Here is a 19,854-nt window from a genome sequence, read left to right as displayed (position 1 = left end):
AAACCTGAGACGTCTCGGTTGCCACATGAATGCCCTATCACCACGCTAGCACGTGTCACTGTCCATGTTAAAGCTACCTCGCACCGCCAAATTTGGGCCCTAGATCCCCTCTGACCTAGAGCCGTGCCATATAGTGACGAGGAGGCCTCGCGCCGCCAAATTTGGGCCCTAGATCCCCTCTGACCCAGAGCCGTGCCATATAGTGACGAGGAGGTTCGACCCACACCTCGCGAGGCGGGTGAATTAGGGGTGAACTAGGAGTGAACTCGGGGCGCCATTTTTTCCCTGAGTTCACTCCTAGTTCACCGCATGATCCGACGGCCGAGATCAAAGCCGCCTCGCGCCCGCAGACTGGCCAGAGCCGTGCCATATAGTGACGAGGCTTTTCCCTACCTAGAATGTAGATTATTTCTTAAGCATGGCGAATGGATCAATAAAAGAGAGAGAGAAAAGTTCGCTGGTTGGCTGGAAAGCGGGTCATGTAGTCCAATGCTCCAAGCTGCTTGCAACGCCCATCTCTCTCTCTCTCTCTCTCTCGCACGCGCACGCACGCACACAGACACATATCGAAAGGCTTAACTTGCCGCAAAGCACTTACTGCCTGGGGTACCGAAGACGGCCACAGGCGTTGCCATGCCTTATTGCCAAGTGCATCACTCGAAGGTAGGAGGCGATTCCCAGGATGTTCAAATCTACTACCAGACCTACGGCCGTGGAGACACTAAAGTGTTGCTCATAATGGGTATGCTCCCTTCTACCTTACCTTTCTATGCAGTTTGCCACTAGAAGATGACGTGCTGATGGCTTGCCAATGTGCACGCTCAGAATGGGAATTTTGGGTTGAAAAAAGCAACATTATGGGTTGGCATTATGCTGGGTCGTATTGCAGGCATCTTCCATTGTGCTGCCCATTGAGTTTTCAGTCATTTTGCTATGGACACCCCAGCAGCCTAGTATAAGTAGATTGAGCATGGTGGTGTTATTTTTTTGGTAGACTTGAGCCACATCAGAACTGGTTCAAGGCTCGATGAAAATCACAGTCAAGCGTGGCGTCAGCTCATAAGTAAGACTCTAAGGGGATACTAGATTAGCTGGAAAGTTTATAACTGTGCCAATAAATGTGAAGTGAGAAGGGGATTGACAACAGGGAATGACAAGAAGAATTAAGGTGAGGAGGGATGTCAGATGCATCGAATGACAAATATGATACAAGAAGGGGATTGACAACAGGGAATGACAAGAAGAATGAAGGTGAGGAGGGATGTCAGATGCATGATGACAAATATGATACAAGAATCAGTCGTTACACTATCATAAACACCACTTTTTGCTCGATTGCTCAGGTATTGGCGACTAGGTACCGTTATCACTAGAGTGTCTTGATTGAAAGTCAGAGAATGGACTTACCAATGGAGCGTCACTGAGAACACCTGCTAATTGTGTCTGAGGTTTCTGAGGAAAGACAGATGTTGCAACATTAAGGAACACCGCTTTGTTGTCGTGCTGCAAAGGTTTGTGAACATGCAAACAAGAGATTACATGTAAAGAAGACTGGTCAACTCCGCTGTGATGGATACTTATGAGCTGAGAGTGGTTCTTTGTGGTGATAATTGTGTTTGCAACTTAACATTGATGGGTTTAAATTTAAAGAACCTTGTAATGACACCAAAAGGAAATCAAGCTTGGACACAAGAAAATGTCTCCCAATTCAATGCCTCGAAGCTTCAAATGGACATTATGCTAAATGACATGGTAGACGATGTGTAATGATGATGAGGAAGGCTGATATGGCTTTGGTATGCTGAGATGCTGACTTTTAGACCCCATTCAGCTCTAGACTACTGAGCATATATCCTTCGTTGAAGTGTTCGATTTTAGATGCGATGATCCGGTGTCAGAAATTCGACACAAGACTTTTAAGAGAATTTGATTTTTAAAACTGACTCGATGTGGGCTGCTTTGTACAAACATTTCTAAGTTAAGATTGACTTTAGAAGCTTCTTTTTGTAGCAATCGTAAAAGAAAGAGGCTATCTTGGTAGTTGTACACACAAAACTTGGAGGCACCTTCGGGATAAGAGGGAGCCTCATTGATTGATTGACTACACTATGAAATACGGCTAGGGGTGCTTATTTAGGGGCCTGTCTGTCTCCAGGGAGAACTCTGTCCCTGTTGTCCATTTTGTGGATTTGTGCAACTGTTAGTGAGGTGATGCTGATTCAAGTTCTCTTTTTTACTTTGTTTGAAGAATGTTGTCAAGTTTCAGTGCCTCTTCTAGAATAACCAACCGATCATAGTGATATCAACGCACGGTTAATTGTCTTTTGTGGGCAAAAGCCGATTCAGATTGGACGGTAATTTCAAACACCATGGAAAATCCTGAAGACATCAACAATCACCAGGAAGAAGTTTAAAGCAGCCGAGGAAGAGGTCAACTTTGCGGTTTTTAGTGGTTATTTGGAAATCTAAGCTGTTCAATGAGAAGGAAGATGCTTCATATGAAGGTGATTGTACAAGTGCTAGTTTTGTTCTATAACTGTAGGAGGTGGTGCGATTAGACGATTGCACATACATAGAAGCAGATGAAGAAGACTGGGATTATGTATAATACATACAAGGTCAGAGAGATGATCTAAAAGACTCTTCACTACAAATTACAATCTGCCATTATAAGCAATCAACTACTCATCATCCAATCCTTATGAGGAGGCTGAAGATGAGGGAGTATAACATCTCCCTTGTCGTCATACTCTGGCTCTGCAATGGGTACAATAGCATGTGCCATTGTATCCAAATCGGCATCAATATCCTCTTGCACACGATCTCGTCCTTGTTTCCCTCTCGTGCATCGTCCACTTCTGTGGCTGCAGTTTGATAAATCATCACTTCTAGCAGGAGATGTGAGGGCAAGAGCACGAGATCACACTCTTGTAACCCTACGATCTTTGCTCTCAAGCTCTAGATGCAACATATGGTAAATCGGCTCGTGCTTATCTAGTAGGTGCGACCTGCATCCTCTTTTGAGGAATCCTTCTTTGTGCATTTCTCATAAAGGTTTCGATCATCCTGCATACAAGACAAGATTCAATGCTCGTATTGCACAATTTTGCTTCATCAACCACATAAAATCTCTCAATTACACTCACTTACTTAGGGACTCCCAGATTTTGTACATCTTGTAGAAGCCGTAAGTCTGGTCTACAAAAAACAAGGCGTTCTAGTTGTGCTATGCTTAGACGGTTCCTGATCTTTGTGTGAATCAGTGAATAGACACTACAGTTGTGCTCTCAAGCACCTGAAGATGCATCCTGTAGACTAGTTTCAATAAATTTCAATCTCAAGTTGTTGTATGTATAGCATCACACATGGATATACTTGTCATTAGTGTAATGTTCAAGATATACCTATGAAAGAACTCTTAGCTCTGTTGGGTTTATCATCACATGACCATATCCATAATACTGCCACCACTAAAGTGGAGAGGCTGTGCACTCCTTGATGCATCCTGTAGCCAAGTTTCAAAAAATTCAATCTCAACTTGTTGTCTGTATAACATCACACATGGATATACTTGTCATTAGTGTAATGTACAAGATATACCTATGAAAGAACTGTTAGCGCTATTGGATTTATCATCACATGACCATATCCATAGTACTGGCACCACTAAAGTGGAGAGGCGATGCACTCCTTTCGAGTGGCGGTGAGTCTCATATATGTTGGCCCCACACTAGACATGTATGCAATGAAAGGCCGCCTCTATCATGAGCCAAGCCATGTATTGATCATTTCTCAAAGGTTTCGAGTGGTAAACAAAGCAGGGCTATTGTGGAAAGTGTGTAAGAGGGCAGCCATCCCATGTATTGGCTGGCATGTGAATCTCCAAGGTCAATAATGTTGAGAATGTCCTCTCACTTGCAAAGCATAAGGTAATATCTTGTCACATGCACATTTAACCCAATGTGCATGTGGACAAGCTACTTCAGGTCTAGGGTTCAGGTCAGGTTAGGGACTGTTCTGGCAACTTTGTGAGCTTGTGCAAAGGCGGTGCATGTCTAGGCACTTAGAGTTGTTGCATATCCTCTGGCTGCACATAACATGATCATCAGCATGACATTTAGTACCCATCATGAGCATTTTACAGTGCACAAAACCCATTTTCCCAATTTATCCATTTTTCACTTATTATTTAAGTGACTTTTGTTGGAAAACTAGGTAGGGTGTAACAGACTTGGACACTTCAAGTCAAGAATCAACCGCGATAGCACCAAATAACCACTTCAAAACAAGTCACAAATCACAATAGATATACACTGGCCCGACGGAGTTCCGTGACTAGAGATATTGGCCCCAAAAACTGGCTCCCCTTTCGGTATTTCTTTTTATATTAATCAGATCAAAGTACAAGAGAGTGGCTAGGGTTTCACTCTCAGACTCTGCGTTCAGATGCTCTGAGAAGTGAGGCCCTCACCACTAATTTGAAGGTTACAAGGGATGCCCAAAAGCAGAGCCCCAAAAGCTTCAAATCAAAAGCAATTGCTCTCTCTCTCTCTCTCTCTCTCTCTCTCTCTCTCTCTCTCTCTCTCTCTCTCTCTCTCTCTCTCTCTCTCTCTCTCACAGAGAGTCAAAACTTGAAAGCAAAAGCATTCTCTCTCTCTCTTTCTCATATTGTAGAGAAAAAGCAAAATTTGCGTCGCTTATCATTTTCATTTTCTTTTTTTTAATATTTATTTATTTAATAGCCTCCGCGATTTCTGGAAATTAGGGTTTTTGGCAAAAATTAGGGTTTGCAAGAATTTTAGGGTTTTTGGCAAAAATTAGCGTTTCTGCTGTCCGTAGCCACGTCATCACTTTGTGACATACCCCCCTCTTGAAAGCATTGTAATCGACCGCGATTACGCCTACAAAACCGACAAAAGCCATAAACCGTCTTAGCAGACACTGACTGTTAGTACCTACGTACTAGGAACACACATTTAGCACATGTACAAAATCGACAGTCACATCACACGACATCACAGGACATCACCAGACATCACAGGACATCACATGACATTCAACATTCATTCGGATCTTAGACCATGATTTATCGGCAATGTAGCTAGCAATCACATCTAGGTCCAATCGGAACCTCATCGATGTCCGATTGACTAACCCCTATTGCAACCATGTCTATTCGAGATCAATCAGACCAAAATGCTGCAGTCATTTCGTCTATCAGTTCCTGCACTCAAAAGAAGTCAAGAACAAATCAGTATCATTATCAAGAATTCCATTTCATAAAGTCATCCAGCAGAATACTGTCAGCTCTCAGTATCCCTGAAGCTCAAAGAGACATCAGTGACTTTAGTATCAAAATCGAGGCATCTGTTGACAAGGGAGCGGAGTGACTCCCCTCTTGTGCATCCCACTGCACCAGATCTCCGGCCAAGCTGAATTCTGGGTTTTGTTTGGAGTAGACTATGCTAAACCAAACATCGAGGTAAAGTTTCACAATCCGAGGAGTATCTTCTAGGTCCTCCTCCTCCATCCACTTCGCATCAAATGCAGGAAAGTTCTTGAACTTAACCAAGAACCGCCTTCGGACTTTACCTTTCTTCGTATCGTTATGTGCCAAAATCTGTTCATGAACAAGGATCTCCTCGTTTTCTTCCACTTCGAGTTGCTCATCAGGCTCCCCATCATCAGGCACATCACCCTTAACAGGTTTCAAGAGACTCACATGCAATGCATTGTGAATCCTCCAAGTATCTGGCAGTTTCAATCAGAAGGAGACATCATTTATCTTGTCAGTGATCTGGAAAGGTGTGTAGTATCGCATACTAAGCTTTGGAAAAAGCCTCTCCTTTCCCTTTTTCTTTCGTAGGTGTGCCTTCTCAAAACGTAAGAGCACCCAATCATCCTCCTTCAATTTCAAGTCGCGACGATGGCGATCCGCTGCCTTTTTCTGTCGTTCTTGAGACTCCTGCAAAGTCTCGTGAACCTTGGCAAAAGCCGTATCCAAATCTTGCGAATATTCATCCGCTTCAAACATCTAATCTTCGTGCTCAGGAAGGATGGAACCTTCGCAGCACTTTCAACAATCTCACATGGCGTCTTCCCCGTCGAAGAGTGTATCGTGTTATTGTAGACAAATTCCACCAAAGGTAAGTTCTTTTTCCATTGAGTCTTTTGATCCGAGATACAAGACTTCAATAAATCTAAAATCACTGAATTGGCAATCTCAAATTGCCCGTCAGTCTGCAAGTGGAACGATGACGAGAACTGCAACTGCGTGCCAATGTTCTCCCAAATTGCCTTCCAAAACAAACTCATAAATCTGGGGTCTCTGTCGGAGACAATCGTCTCATACGCGCCATGTAATCGGAAAATCATCGTGATCATTCTGTGTTCTCGGGAGATCAAAAATGAAATCCATTTCAATACTTTTCCAGGGGCGGGTGGGTAAGGGTAAAGGCTTTAACAATCCCTGTGCCTTATGCCTGTCAAAATTGACCTTCTAGCATACTAAGCAATTGCGCACAAACTCTTCCACATCCTTTTTGAGTCTCGGCCCAAAGAAGTATCTCTCGACCCCCTTCATGGTGGTAGCAATGCCGGGGTGACTCGTAAAAGGTGGACAGTGGCATTCAGTCATAACCTTTTCCCTCAATGGTTGCGTAACGCACAACATAGTCTTTTTCATCAAGTAGCCTTCCCGAAGGGAGTATCCAGCTACTGTCTCCCCATCCCGTATTCGTGTGAAAATATCCGCAAAATCTGTATCTGTGGCATACTGATCGACCATATCCTCGAAGCTCCTATGATGTATCGCGGAAATAGCCAGATCCAACGGCTTCCGAGACAAAGCATTTGCCACCACATTCTTCTGTCCCTGCTCATGGACAATCTGGAAGTGAAACTGTGACAAGATGTTCGCCCACCACATCTGCTTTTTCGAAAGCTGCTTCTGTGACAAGAAGTAGCGCAAACTCTGATGGTCTGTAAAGATAGTAAAATCCGCTCCGAGTAGGTAGTGCTGCCACTGAGGAAGAGCATGGATCATTGCCAAAAGCTCTTTCTCATATATCTGTGCTGTCATCTCCGGCCTAGAGAACAATCGGCTCTCGTAAGCAATGACATGGCCTTCTTGCATCAAGACCGCACCCAGACTACGACCACAAGCATCACAAAATACTTCAAATGACTTCTGCAAGCCGGCAAAGTCAAATCTGGTCCTGTAGTCAATTTCTCTTTCAATGTCTGAAAGGCAGTCACCTCTGTGGGTCCCCACGAGAAATGTACTCCTTTTTGTGTCAAGATATGCAAAGGGGAAGCAACCTCTGCAAACTTTCGTATGAACCGCCTGTAGTACGAACACAATCCCAAGAAGCTTCTAACTTCATGGACATTCCTCAAATCAGGCCAATCACGGATAGTCTCTATCTTGGCCGGGTCCATTTGCACTCCTGTTGCTGACACACTGTGTCCCAAAAAGTGTATCTCTGGTAGGAAAAATTCACTTTTCTTTGCATTAATCACTAACTTGTGATCTCGTAATGCCTGAAAGACTTGAAGCAGATGATCTCTGTGTTCTGCCTCATTCTTGGAGAAAACAATGATGTCGTCAAAGAAAGTGCCAACAAATAGCCTGTACTCTCAAAAAATCCTGTCCATCATCCGGTTAAATGTCGTAGGAGCATTGGTTAAGCCAAAAGGCATCACCAAAAACTCAAATAACCCAAAAGTTGTCTGAAAAGCTGTCTTGTAGACATCTCCTGGCGCTATACTGATCTGATGCTATCCACTCTTCAAGTCAATCCTGCTAAAGCACGAGGATCCCTGTAACCTGTCGAGTATATCATCGATCCTAGGAGTCGGAAATCTGTTCTTGATGGTGATTTCGTTGAGAGTGCTATAATCGATGCACATTCTCCAAGATCCGTCTTTCTTCAAAACCAACAACACTGGAGAGCAATACGGTGAAGTACTAGGCTGGACAAGACCCTTTTCCAAGAGGTCTTTCACTGGGTTCATAATCTTTTCATTCTGTACTCGGCTCACACGGTAAGGTGGCCGATTCGGTGGCGTGCTTCCGAGTATCAGATCAATGGTTTGATCTTCAGGCCCTCTGAAAAGCAATCGGCCCGAGTGTGGAGAAAAATCTTGGCGTTCTTTTGATCAGGTCAAAACATATTCAACCTTTATCCATCGTTCAGTTCTCTCCCAAAAGAATGAGTAAAGAAACTGAAGTTCATCAAGTACAATCTCTGAGCCCTTCATTTGTCAAAGTCGCTTTCTTGGCTCGATAGTCAACCACGGCGTAGTTCTGGTGGTACCAAGGGATTCCAAGTTGAACGTCACTCGCGTGCCCTGAACACCCCTGTCATTGCAAGCGAAGTTTGCCAATGCTCGGTGTAATGGCAACATCCCATCCGGGTGCCAGTCGAACTACCTGCGCCTGTGGCGTCAGTCTGTCGGGCGTAATTCCAAATCGAGCCGCCAATTCCAAGTGAAAAGAAGTTGGCCTTGGCTCCTTCAAAAGAGCTTCCTGATCCTTCACTTTGCCCCAAAAAAGCGGCAAAGTTTGTACTTTCATTCATTTGATTCGGTGCAAGTCCCACGCCATGTGGTACCAGTTCTGCTTTTTTATCTGCTTTTTCTGGCCTGTCGTCGTTCTTATCATTCTGTTCTTTCTTTGCCTTTTTAGGGCACTTCGCGGAGATATGTCCATGTTCCCCGCATCCAAAGCACTTCCCCTCTCTAATGAAGCGAGCTTTCTCTTGAGGAGTAAGCTTGGGTCGTGCATCCTTCTTCTCTAGGTTGCTCTTTTTCCTTCTACTTTCATTCCCAGAAGTCTGTTCGGCTCGTTGTGTCATGGACTCATCCGTGGGGTAGGTCAGACTGCCAGAGTAAATGGCAAAGCCCCGCTTTGCATGACTCATCAACTCCTGAATAGAAGCTGACTTTTGTTCCAAGGAGTGATCTCGGATCTCTGTAGGTAGACCCAAGGTAAACGGCTCAATCTGTTCTCTGAACGAGATCTTCTTGAATGAAGAGGCGGCTAGAAAAGAGCTCTAGAATCTTTCACAGTAAGCATTGATTGTATCTTTCTTGGTCATCCGAAGATGGTTCCAAGCAACTCGTACATCTCGTTCATATTCTTGCGTCAACCAAGAAGAAATAAAAAGCTTTTTAAATTTCAGCCATTTAACTGGTGCAGTCTTGTTTAAAAGAAGAGTGGACCACCAAGTACGAGCATTCCCCTTAAAGTAAGAGGTGGCTCTCCGAATCTTGGAGTGCTCTGAATAGCGTCCTCCCGCGAAAGCGATGTCAAACTGCTGTATAAAAGACAAAGCCTTCGAAGCATCTGAGTATCTTGAGAAAGTATCAAACTTGATCGAGTGGCCACCTTCCTTAAACTCTCGGACTTTCTTGCTTTTATCTTTGAGAAAGTCATACTGGTTGGCTTTGTAAAAATTCTTCTTGTTCGCATAAAAGTTTCCGTCATCGAAATCTGAGTTGTCTGTAGACGAGTCCTCAGCAGAATTGTCAGTCTCTGGGCGAGGTTTAGCCTTCTTTGCCTTTCTCTTGCCCTTTCCGAAGCGTTGCTTCTTGCTTCGCTTTTTACCTTTTCTTGTTTCTTCGCTCGAATCCGAGGAGCTAGAAGAACTGTTAGAAGAAGAAGAAGAAGAAGAAGAAATGGGTACTCCTTCAAATCAAACACGCTTCTTCTGTTTCTTTGCCTTGTCAAAAGTCGACTGACGACCCAAATAACCTGGAAAGTCAGTGCTTTTCTTTTGCTTTTGGCCGTGCTTTTTGGCTTTCTTTTGTGCGTCAAAAAGCTGAGCAATCCGTGCATCAACCACGTTCTCCAGTTCCTTCTCCGTATATTTTCTTGGAGGCAGAAGGTTTCTTGAGAGCGGGTTTCGGGAGTGGTGTTGTGGTTCTCTGCCACTCCGTCTGTACCTCTTCCAAAGAGGTCTGGTTTATATATTTTGCCATCTTCGGGTCCTTGGCAAAATTGAGCATCATCTTTGTTGCATTGCCGATCAACTGGCAACGCTCCATCTCTCGCCGCTCCGCCTGAGTAGGCCAAGGCGGGCCATACTCTCTGCCGGAATCTTCGTTGTGATCCCTGCCCGCATCTCCAGATGCAGAGGGAGTCGACTGATCCTTGCGTGAAGCCATAGGTGCCGTAGAAAAAAAAATTGGGGATCGGATTTCCTGTAGAAGAGAAATCGGCCGTGCTCTGATATCACTGTAGCAGACTTGGACACTCCAAGTCAAGAATCAACCGCGACAACACCAAATAACCACTTCAAACAAGTCACAGATCACAATAGATGTACACTGGCCCGGCAGAGTTCCGTGCCTAGAGATATTGGCCCCAAAGACTAGCGTCCCTTTCGGTATTTCTTTTTATATTAATCAGATCAAAGTACAAGAGAGTGGCTAGGGTTTCACTCTCAGACTCTGCATCCAGATGCTCTGAGAAGTGAGGCCCTCACCACTAATTTAAAGGTTACAAGGGATGCCCAAAAGCAGAGCCCCAAAAGCTTCAAATCAAAAGCAATCTCTCTCTCTCTCTCACAGAGAGTCAAAACTTGAGAGCAAAAGCATTCTCTCTCTCTTTCTCATATTGTAGAGAAAAAGCAAAATTTGCGTCGCTCATCATTTTCAATTTATTTATTTATTTATTTTAATAGCCTCCGCGATTTTTGGAAATTAGGGTTTTTGGCAAAAATTAGGGTTTGCAGGAATTTTAGGGTTTTTGGCAGAAATTAGGGTTTCTGCTGTCCGTAGCCACGTCATCACTTTGTGACATAGGGCAAATTTGCTAAGCTACTATAAATGAAACCTAGGGCTAGCACTTTCTGGCAGAAGAGGCAAAAGAAGTTCCAGCAACTTGCAGTGCACCTTCTTAGCAAGACCGGCAGGAGGCCCTAGCGTTTCCAGCCAACAAATTCAGCATAGCATTTTCAAGTTGCAGATCAGCCTTGGCGTTTTTGCTATGGACCACCTGGCGTTTTTCAGTTGCAGACCTTGCCTAGCGTTTTGGGGTTTCCGGCGTCAGATCAGCCTCAGTGCATCAACGTTTTCAGTTTTCAGCACTTACACATAACAGAATAGCCCCTAGCCTCGCAGATCTCACCTACCGGCAACAAATCCTCGCCGTACCGTCGGATCAGCCAGTGTTTTCAGATTCAGCCCGCTGTCTGCAGATTGCAGCATCTGCGTTTTCAGCGCATCGTCGTCACGTCGTCACGTCGTCGCCGACACAGTGTCAGAATTCCGCAGAAGTCAGCGTTTTGCAGATTTTCAGCCCTAGCGTTTTCAGATTTCAGCATATCCTCGTCATTGTCATCATTGTCGTCGACATCGTCGGCAAGTCCATTGCATCTAGACCATTGTACCAGATTTGTGCAATCAATAGCATAGACCTCACTCGCCATAGAGAGGGGGGCCCTTGGAGGAGGGTTTGAGAACCGTCTGGTGTTGTATTCTTCTCTCTCTCTCTCTCTCTCTCTCTCTCAGTCTCAGCACCTTCATTCACAGTAGCATTCACTTTGTTTGTGATCATTGTACTCTCTCACTAAAGGAACGGAAGGCTCTCCCTTCCATAAGTAAAAGGAACTTTTGAGCAAGTTCGGAGCACTCATCTTGAGCAAAGTCAACATTCACTTCCGCTGCACCTTACATTGGTATCAGAGCTTTGGTAGTGTTCTGTATCACTCAAGGAAAGAACCACAAGAAATTTTTTTTCTTGTTGCGGTTGCACGTAACCCAAGTCACTTGGGCGTGTCGATTCCTAATCGTGTTTTTGAAGAGTGACAGGTAACCCAAGAAAGAAGGGCTTGTCCGGCCTCCCCTTGTTCCTCTTTTCACTCATTGAGAGCGGACCGTGCACTTAGCGGCCGGCCAATCGACGTGAGGTGGGAAAAAACAACCTTGGTGTGAGCGCAAGGTTGCCAAGGGGTGCGCCCGCAAGGAAGAGTCGAGCTTGGGTAAGAGAAAAGCCTTCTCAAACACGGATTGCAAGCTAAAGAACTCAAGAACCTTAAGAACTCAAGAACCTCAAGAACCCAAGAACCTCAAGAACCCAAGTTCCTCGTGAACTTAAGTACCCAAGATCTCAGTGTATGGTCATCACCCAAAGCGGAATGGATACTTTGCATGAAGGTGATGAGCATGGAGGTGGTGAAGAAGAATTTTCCCCACCAGGAGGTTTTTTCGACCCTCCTCCTTCCCCATCTACGCCACGGGTTGCACCGAATCCTACGAAGGCTTTGGTCAAGTCGTTGATGAAGATGATGCTACAGCGTTGTGCCACCTTGGATCGCGAGCGTGATTAAGCGCGCTTAGCGGCCGAAGAAAGAAAGGCAGTCTTGGTATAGTTACCCGGAACGGGAACGGGAAGGTCCGGAACGAGACGGGAATGGGGAGGAGGGGGGGTCGGAATGGGAACGGGGCCAGAACGGTCGACTAAAGTAAGGCTTGAATTACCTCCATTAAGCTTAGTCCCAAAGTCAACTCCTAAACAACCCCAAATTGGCCCAAATATGTCCCCCAAACAACCCCAAATCTGCCCCCAAATACCTACTTTGCCGTTCCACACTGTGTTCTACCTTGTTCCCGTTGTTTTGGAACACCTTCCGAAACGGCGTTCCGTTCCCGACTCTGTTTTTGGAATGGTCCGGAACGCCGTTTCGGAACGTTTGGGTTGTGTTCCGCCCGTTCCCTGTCACACTGAGTCTTGGATCGCGAGCGCGAAGAAAGAAAGGTAGACTTGGATGCGAGCGTGAAGAAAGAAGGGTAGCCTTGGAGCGTGAGTGTGAGCAAGCGTGCTTGGCGGCCGAAGCAAGAACGACAGCCTTGGAACGTGAGCGTGAGCAAGCACGCTTGGCGGCCGAAGAAAGAAGGGTAGCCTTGGAGCGCGAGTGTGAGCAAGGGCGCTTGGTGGCCGAAGAAAGACAAGCTGTCACGTGACACATCCAACCCTATGTGTCCGTGGACAAGCTACAACACGACCAGGGTTCAGTTCAGTCAAGTTAGTCTAGAATACGAAGTGATCTGGCACTTTTGTGAGTCTGTTCGCAGACCATGCATGTCTAGACACTTAGTGTAGATGCATATCCTTTGGTTGCACACAGCATGATCGTAAGCATTCCCATCAGAATCCTTCAGGGGAATTTTCCAGTGCATTTAGCTTATTTTCCCTATTTTTGACATTTTTCACTTACTATTTTTAAGTGACTTTTGTTGGAAAGTAGGTAGGGCAAATTGGGTAAGATAATATATAAGCAAACCAAGGTTAGCACTATTTGGCAGATGAGCAAGGAGAACATAGGCCTTCGGCGACAGGTTCCCCCTCTCTCTAGCAAGACTTCCTCACCTTGGACGATTCCCCTCAAGCAAGCCTAGCGTTTCGGTCCTCATCGCCTAGCCTTCCCCCACTTGGCGTTTCAGCAGATCTTCACTGCCAGGCCACCACAAGACATAGCGTTTTCAGCAGATCATCATCACCAAGCTTTCATCCAGCCTAGTGTTTTTCATCCAGGTAGCATCTGCTGCAGATTTCAGCAATTGGCGATTTTCAGCAGGTTGTTTTCAGCCGCTTACGATTTCAGCCCTAAAGACTAGCAAAAACAGCGTTTTTCGTAGCGTTTTCAGCCATAGCAGAATTCAGCCAGCAGCGTTTTTGGACAGCAGATAAATGGTAACTCTTCTAGTCAATCTTCCTCTAATCCTTTGAAAAAGAACTCTCAAAATGAATTAGGGTAGAGCTAAAACACTTGCTAAACCTAAGCTAGCCCCGGATGAAAAGCCGCACAAGGAATTATAGGAGGATACATAACGGCATAAGAACAAGTCATTTATGCTAAGGAAGGTCAATGTTATAAATGTCACGTCAAGGGTCACATTAAGAAGGCTTGTCGTAAGACAGCACCACCTAAAGAATCCAAAGCACCGACAACTACCACAAGCACTTCAATGAACCAGTGTGAGTCTCCACATGTTTCTGACACACATTGATGAGTGTCTCTTTAAATGCTATGGTTATGTGAAGGGTCAGCGTTTTGTCATACTGTTTGATTCAAGCAGATGTGATTGGCGACTCTCTTGTAGAGAGAGTCCGTCTAGAGGTTAGCCAAACAACTCCTCGAGGTGTCGGGCTTCGCTCCTGGTATGGACTCTCCCATTACGCAAGAGTGCCTTGATGTGTTTTTCACTGTTCAACAAGCTGCTTTCCGTAGAAGATTTGTCGTGTCTCCTCTCTCAGGATGTGATATGATTTTGGGCATTAGATGGTTTTGTAAGCATAACCCGCTCATTGATTTGGCGGACAATACTCTCACTCTAAATGCCAAAAGTGACTCTCCCATGATCATTCGGGTGAGGAGGGTTTGCATTTTTTACTTCTCATTTCACATGTGCAGGTGAAGCGTGAATTACGAAGAGGAGCACAAGCAACATTCATCTATGCCTCTCCAGGTACCCAAAGCATTCAGGCTCCAAACAAATATTCAACTTTGTCTACCAAGTATAAGCACCTTTGCAGGATGATCTTCCACCCCGTCTTCCTCTCAAGCGACCGGAGGACCATCGCATCGAACTCACGGAGGGGGCACAGCTAGTTAGTAAGGCTCCCTACCGTTTGAACAAGACTCATGAAGAAGAGTTAGAGCGGCAACTTACGGAGTTCGTGGCCAGAGGATTTACACGTCCTAGTGTAAGTCCTTTTGTTGCGCCTATTTATTTATCCGCAAGAAGGATAGTTTGTCTCTTTTGTGTTCTGGTTACAGGGCATTGAACAAGATGACAGTCAAGAACAAGTTTTCGATTCCTCGCATTGATTATATCCTCGATAGGCTCAATGGGGCAAAGATTTTTAGTAAGGTCGATCTCAAGAGTGGATACCATCAGGTAAGGGTTTTCAAAGACGACATCTACAAGACCACTTTTCGCACAGAGCGAGGGTAATGGGAGTATGTGGTCATACCTTTTGGATGCCTTTTGGATTGACAGGTGCCGTGGATACATTTAACCGTCTCATGGTAGGCCGTTTTGGCCATATGGTTGGCGTGTGTGTGTTCATCTTTCTTGATGATATTCTCATTTTTTCTGCATCGTGGGAACAACATCAAAAAGATGTAGATAGAAAGGGTTTTAACCCGTTTGGATAAGTGTTAGCTGTACATTGCAGCTAAGAAATCTGAGTTTTTTCTCACTGAAGCTACTTATCTGGGTTATATCATTTCTCCAGAAGACGTAAACCTAGATCCCGCGAAGGTGGAACAGGTACGTAATTGGGATTTGCCCAAAACTGCAGATGATGTGCGTTCTTTTCTTGGTTGATGTTAAGCATATAGTTCGCACATAGAGAATTCTGCACGCATTGCCGCACCCATGACAGATGTTTTGAAAGGGGTAAAGACTCGCAGACAGCGCGTGGATTTATCCGAAGCAGCCATTGAGGCTTTTGCAGCTCTCAAGGTTGCGTTGGCAGAAGCGCCGTGTCTTATCCTTGCCTCTTGGGATGACCCCTTTGAGGTATGGACGGATGCGAGCAATGTCGCCATAGACGCTGTGCTTCAAGAGTATGGCCGTCCAGTTGCATTCCTTAGTCCGAAGCTCAATAGTGCAGAAAAGAACTATTCAGTTTATGACAAAGAACTTCTGTCTGTCATTCACTCTCTTAAGCATTGGAAGCATTTTCTTTATGGTAGAGATTTCACTGTTCGCACAGATCACTAAGCCCTCAAGTGACTCCAATCTATGCCTAGTGCACATTGGAGTGATCGCCAAGCAAGATGGTCACAATTTTTTGAGCAATTTAGAGGTTTGATTGAGTATATGCCTGGTAAAGCTAACCCTGTTGCAGATGCGTTAGGTCGCAAAGGACAGATCTTGACTCTTGAGTCAAGATCCACAGTTTCTCTTCAGGGTGTGTCTTTCGACAGCATGAAGAACCAGTATGTAGATTCTGAGTTTGGTAAGCAATGGTTGCAGACTCTTACTTCCCAAAGGCATAGCAACTATCTCATTCGTGAAGGTTTGTTGTATTTTTGTCACCGTCTATGTATGTTGCCCTCTCTCAGGACAACCATATTGCACGATACTCATGACTCTCACACGGGTGGACACAAGGAAATGAGCACCACTCTGGAAAAAATAGAAAGATTCTTTTATTGGCCTAAAATGCAAAAGGATGTGTTTCGTTATGTCACACAGTGCACCACTTGTCAAAAGGTAAAAGCTCTTCGGGTTAAGCAACAAGGCCTCTTACTTCCGCTGCCTATTCCCGATGGATCTTTTTAGGATATTTCTATGGATTTTGTGACTAACCTTTCACCTAGTTTGCATTCAAGGAACACTGAATGTTTGACAAATGTTGACCGAATCTGGTTTGCCAAAGTCAATTGTTTCAGATAGGGATGTTAAGTTCACGTCCAATTTTTGGCGCGCACTCTTTGAAAATTTTGGCACTAAGTTGAATTTTTCATTGGCTTTTCATCCACAGTCAGATGGTCAAACAGAAATTTACAGTCAGTTGGCTTTTTGATGTTTTGAAGTCATATGTGCATGATCAGCAGTCTCATTGGGAGCTCTATCTCCCTTTGGTTCAAGCAATTTTGGATGACTCTTATTCCTCTGCCATTGGTAGAACTCCATATGAGACAGCTTTTGGACGTCCGTTCCAGTCACTTTTGACTCGCTCGGTCAGTCCAATGCTGAGAGTCAATCGTTGTATAAGATTTCTGAGTGTGAAGCTTCGGCTAAGCAAGGTTCAAAAGTCTTACTCACGACAGGCTAACAAGCATCGTCAAGATGTTTGTATCAAGGAAGGGGATTGAGTTTATTTAAGGATCATGAAGTAACGTCTTAAGCAAGTTGGAAAGAAGTGTCCTAAGTTGTCTTTCAGAATGTATGGTCCATTTTCTGTCATTAAAAAGATCAACGAGGTTTCCATGAAATTGTAGTTGCCTAACTTATGGTCAATGCACAATGTTTCCCATGTTTCTTGGTTGAAAGTGTTTCAGGAAACACCTCCAAATGACATTTCCGAAGAAGAAGAAATGGAGATCATCGATGAAGTTGAAGTCATGGAGCCGGAGCAAGTGTTGTTGCATCGGTTTCGTCATGGCTCAAAGAAGCAAGTCAGACAGTGTTTTTGAAGTTCAAGGATTGAGGAACCCACGAGGCAGTGTGTGGGTCGATGAAGAGTTTTTCAAAGATAACCCAGAGTTGTTGGCAGACTACAAGGAAGCCTTGCAGCTCGGTACCAGTACCTCACTTTGAAAAGGAGGGGATGTCACGTGCACATTTAACACTATGTGCATGTGGACAAGCTACTTCAGGTCTAGGGTTCTATTCAGCTTAGAAACTGTTCTGTCACCTTTGTGAGCCTGTGAGCAGGCCGTGCATGTTCAGGCACTTAGAGTAGTGCATATCCTCTGGTTGCACACAACATGATTATTAGCATGACATTCAATACCCATCAGAGCATTTTACAGTGCACAAAACCCATTTTTCCAATTTATCCATTTTTCACTTATTATTTAATAAGTGACTTTTGTTGGAAAACTGGGTAGGACAAATCTGCTAAGCTACTATAAATGAAACCTAGCGCTAGCACTTTCTGGCAAAAGAGGCAGAAGAAGTTCTAGCAACTTGCAGAGCACCTTCTCAGCAAGACCGGCAGGAGGCCCTAGCGTTTCTAGCCAACAGATTCAGCATAGCGTTTTCATGGCGTTTTTGCTATAGACCACCTGGCGATTTTCAATTGCAGACCTTGCCTAGCGTTTTGCACGTCAGATCAGCCCTAGTGTATCAGTGTTTTCAGTTTTCAGCACTTAAACATAACAAAATAGCCCCTAGCCTCGCAGATCTCACCTACCCGCAGCAGATCCTCACCGTACCGTCAGATTAGCCAGCATTTTGAGATTCAGCCCGCTGTCCGCAGATTTCAGCATCTGCGTTTTCAACGTATCGTCGTCGCGTCGTCGCCATGGCCGACACAGTGTCAAAATTTAGCAGAAGTCAGCGTTTTGCAGATTTTCAGCCCTAGCGTTTTCAGATATCAACCCGTTCTCATCGTTGTCATCATTGTCGTCGACATCGTCGGGAAGTCCATTGTATCTAGACCATTATACCAGATTTGTGCAATCAATAGCATAGACCTCTCTCGCCATAGAGAGGGGGGCCCTTGGAGGAGGGTTTGAGAACCGTCTGGTGTTGTATTCTTCTCTCTCTCTCTCTCTCTCTCTCTCTCTCTCTCTCTCTCTCAGTCTCAGCACCTTCATTCACAGTAGCATTCACTTTGTTTGTGATCATTGCACTCTCTCACTAAAGAAACGGAACGCTCTCCCTTCCGTAAGTAAAAGGAACCTTTGAGCACAGTTCGGAGCACTCATCTTGAGCAAATTCAACATTCACTTCCGATGCACCTTACATATCTTATTAAGCATCAAGACACCCTTGGGCCAGAAAAGCAATATACAAGCACATGATCATTACCTCTTTGGCAAGAGTGTTGAGTTTGCTGCCACTGCTGCTCTCATCTGCATGAAAGTATAATAGACCATGCCAAGAATAGAGCCCTCCATGTTGACGATGCGCAAAGCAACAAATATGGGTCTTAACATTCACTTCCGCTGTACCTTACATATCTTATTAAGCATCAAGACACCCTTGGGCCAGAAAAGCAATATACAAGCACATGATCATTACCTCTTTGGCAAGAGTGTTGAGTTTGCTGCTAGTGTTGCTCTCATCTGCATGAAAGTATAATAGACCATGCCAAGAATGGAGCCCTCCATGTCGACGATGCGCAAAGCAGCAAATATGGGTCTTAGGACCGGAATCAGCAACGCCACTTGGTCCCAATAGCCATCATCTAGCAAGTTCTGTTGAATATAGCGCACTCGTTGTCAGGTGCAGCGGAGCAGTTTAAGGATTTCAACTAATAATTAGTACTTCACACAAACACAAGGATCCTTTACTTCACTTGAGAGAAATTGAACCAAACACAATGAAAGAGAGAGAGAGAGAGAGAGAGAGAGAGAGAGAGAGAGAGAGATGACAAGTCCCAACCGCCTCAAGGGCGCCTTGCTCTGTTGCTTTAGATCACTTGCTCAAATGTTGATACAATGGCTAAATGCTGAATAGTGAATGCTTGATGCTGATGTTGATTCGATGCAAACACGCTAAGACTGATCTGGTGCAAAAACGCTGGTTGATCTGGCCCAAAAACGCTTGACTGATCTGATGCAATCTGCACATGCTAGTAATTGATGGCTCCCGATCATGCAGACCAATCTGTTACAAAATGGTGAATCTAATACCATGTTTGGGTACAAAATAACTAGAACAATGATACTACTACTAGAATCTATCCTCATTTGCACTCTGGATGTCGAGAGAGTATGGTTCGAATCCACTGTTGTAGTCTCCGTCGATTCTATGTAGCCCCTCTCCTCAATCGTGGTCGTCTACATCTCCGTAGCTACAATGCTCAGTCGATGAGAGTGTCGATAGTGGTCGAATGAGTGGGCTGAGCTCTGCAGTGATGGCTGCTCCTCTGGCTGTCCCATATCTAGTGAAAAGAAATCTGTAATCTGTCTCTGGGACTCTCTCTCTCTCTCTCTCTCTCTCTCTCCCCCCCCCCTCCCAATAAAGTGTCTCTATATTTGTGTAACTCAAGTAGATATAGCCCAAGACATCTCTGATCCTCATAATTCTTGACCCTAGAGAAAGGACCGAAATCCTTTGTAAATAAGTAGTGGAAACGGCCCCGTATCTCATAGTACACTGTGTAATGATATGTAATGTAGCGTTGTCTCTGGCTCTAGCTGGCATAAGCGGCATATC

At 44.8% G+C, this 19,854-nt stretch overlaps 1 protein-coding gene across 1 annotated transcript in view; it reads left to right on the top strand.

Moving 5' to 3' along the window:
- The first annotated feature begins 442 nt into the window (after window positions 1–442).
- The window catches only part of LOC147444991 (alpha/beta-Hydrolases superfamily protein), a 55,720-nt gene continuing 36,308 nt past the window's right edge, over window positions 443–19,854 (top strand). The window contains exon 1 of the mRNA XM_086527481.1: window positions 443–742. Coding sequence (XP_086383607.1) covers window positions 634–742 — 109 coding nt within the window. The 5' untranslated portion in view covers window positions 443–633. The remainder of the gene's footprint in view (window positions 743–19,854) is intronic.

The sequence above is a fragment of the Adiantum capillus-veneris genome, chromosome 13 (genome assembly GCF_014529385.1).
Source record: "Adiantum capillus-veneris isolate H3 chromosome 13, ASM1452938v2, whole genome shotgun sequence".
NCBI lineage: Eukaryota > Viridiplantae > Streptophyta > Polypodiopsida > Polypodiales > Pteridaceae > Adiantum > Adiantum capillus-veneris.
This window is presented reverse-complemented; position numbering and strand designations above follow the sequence as displayed.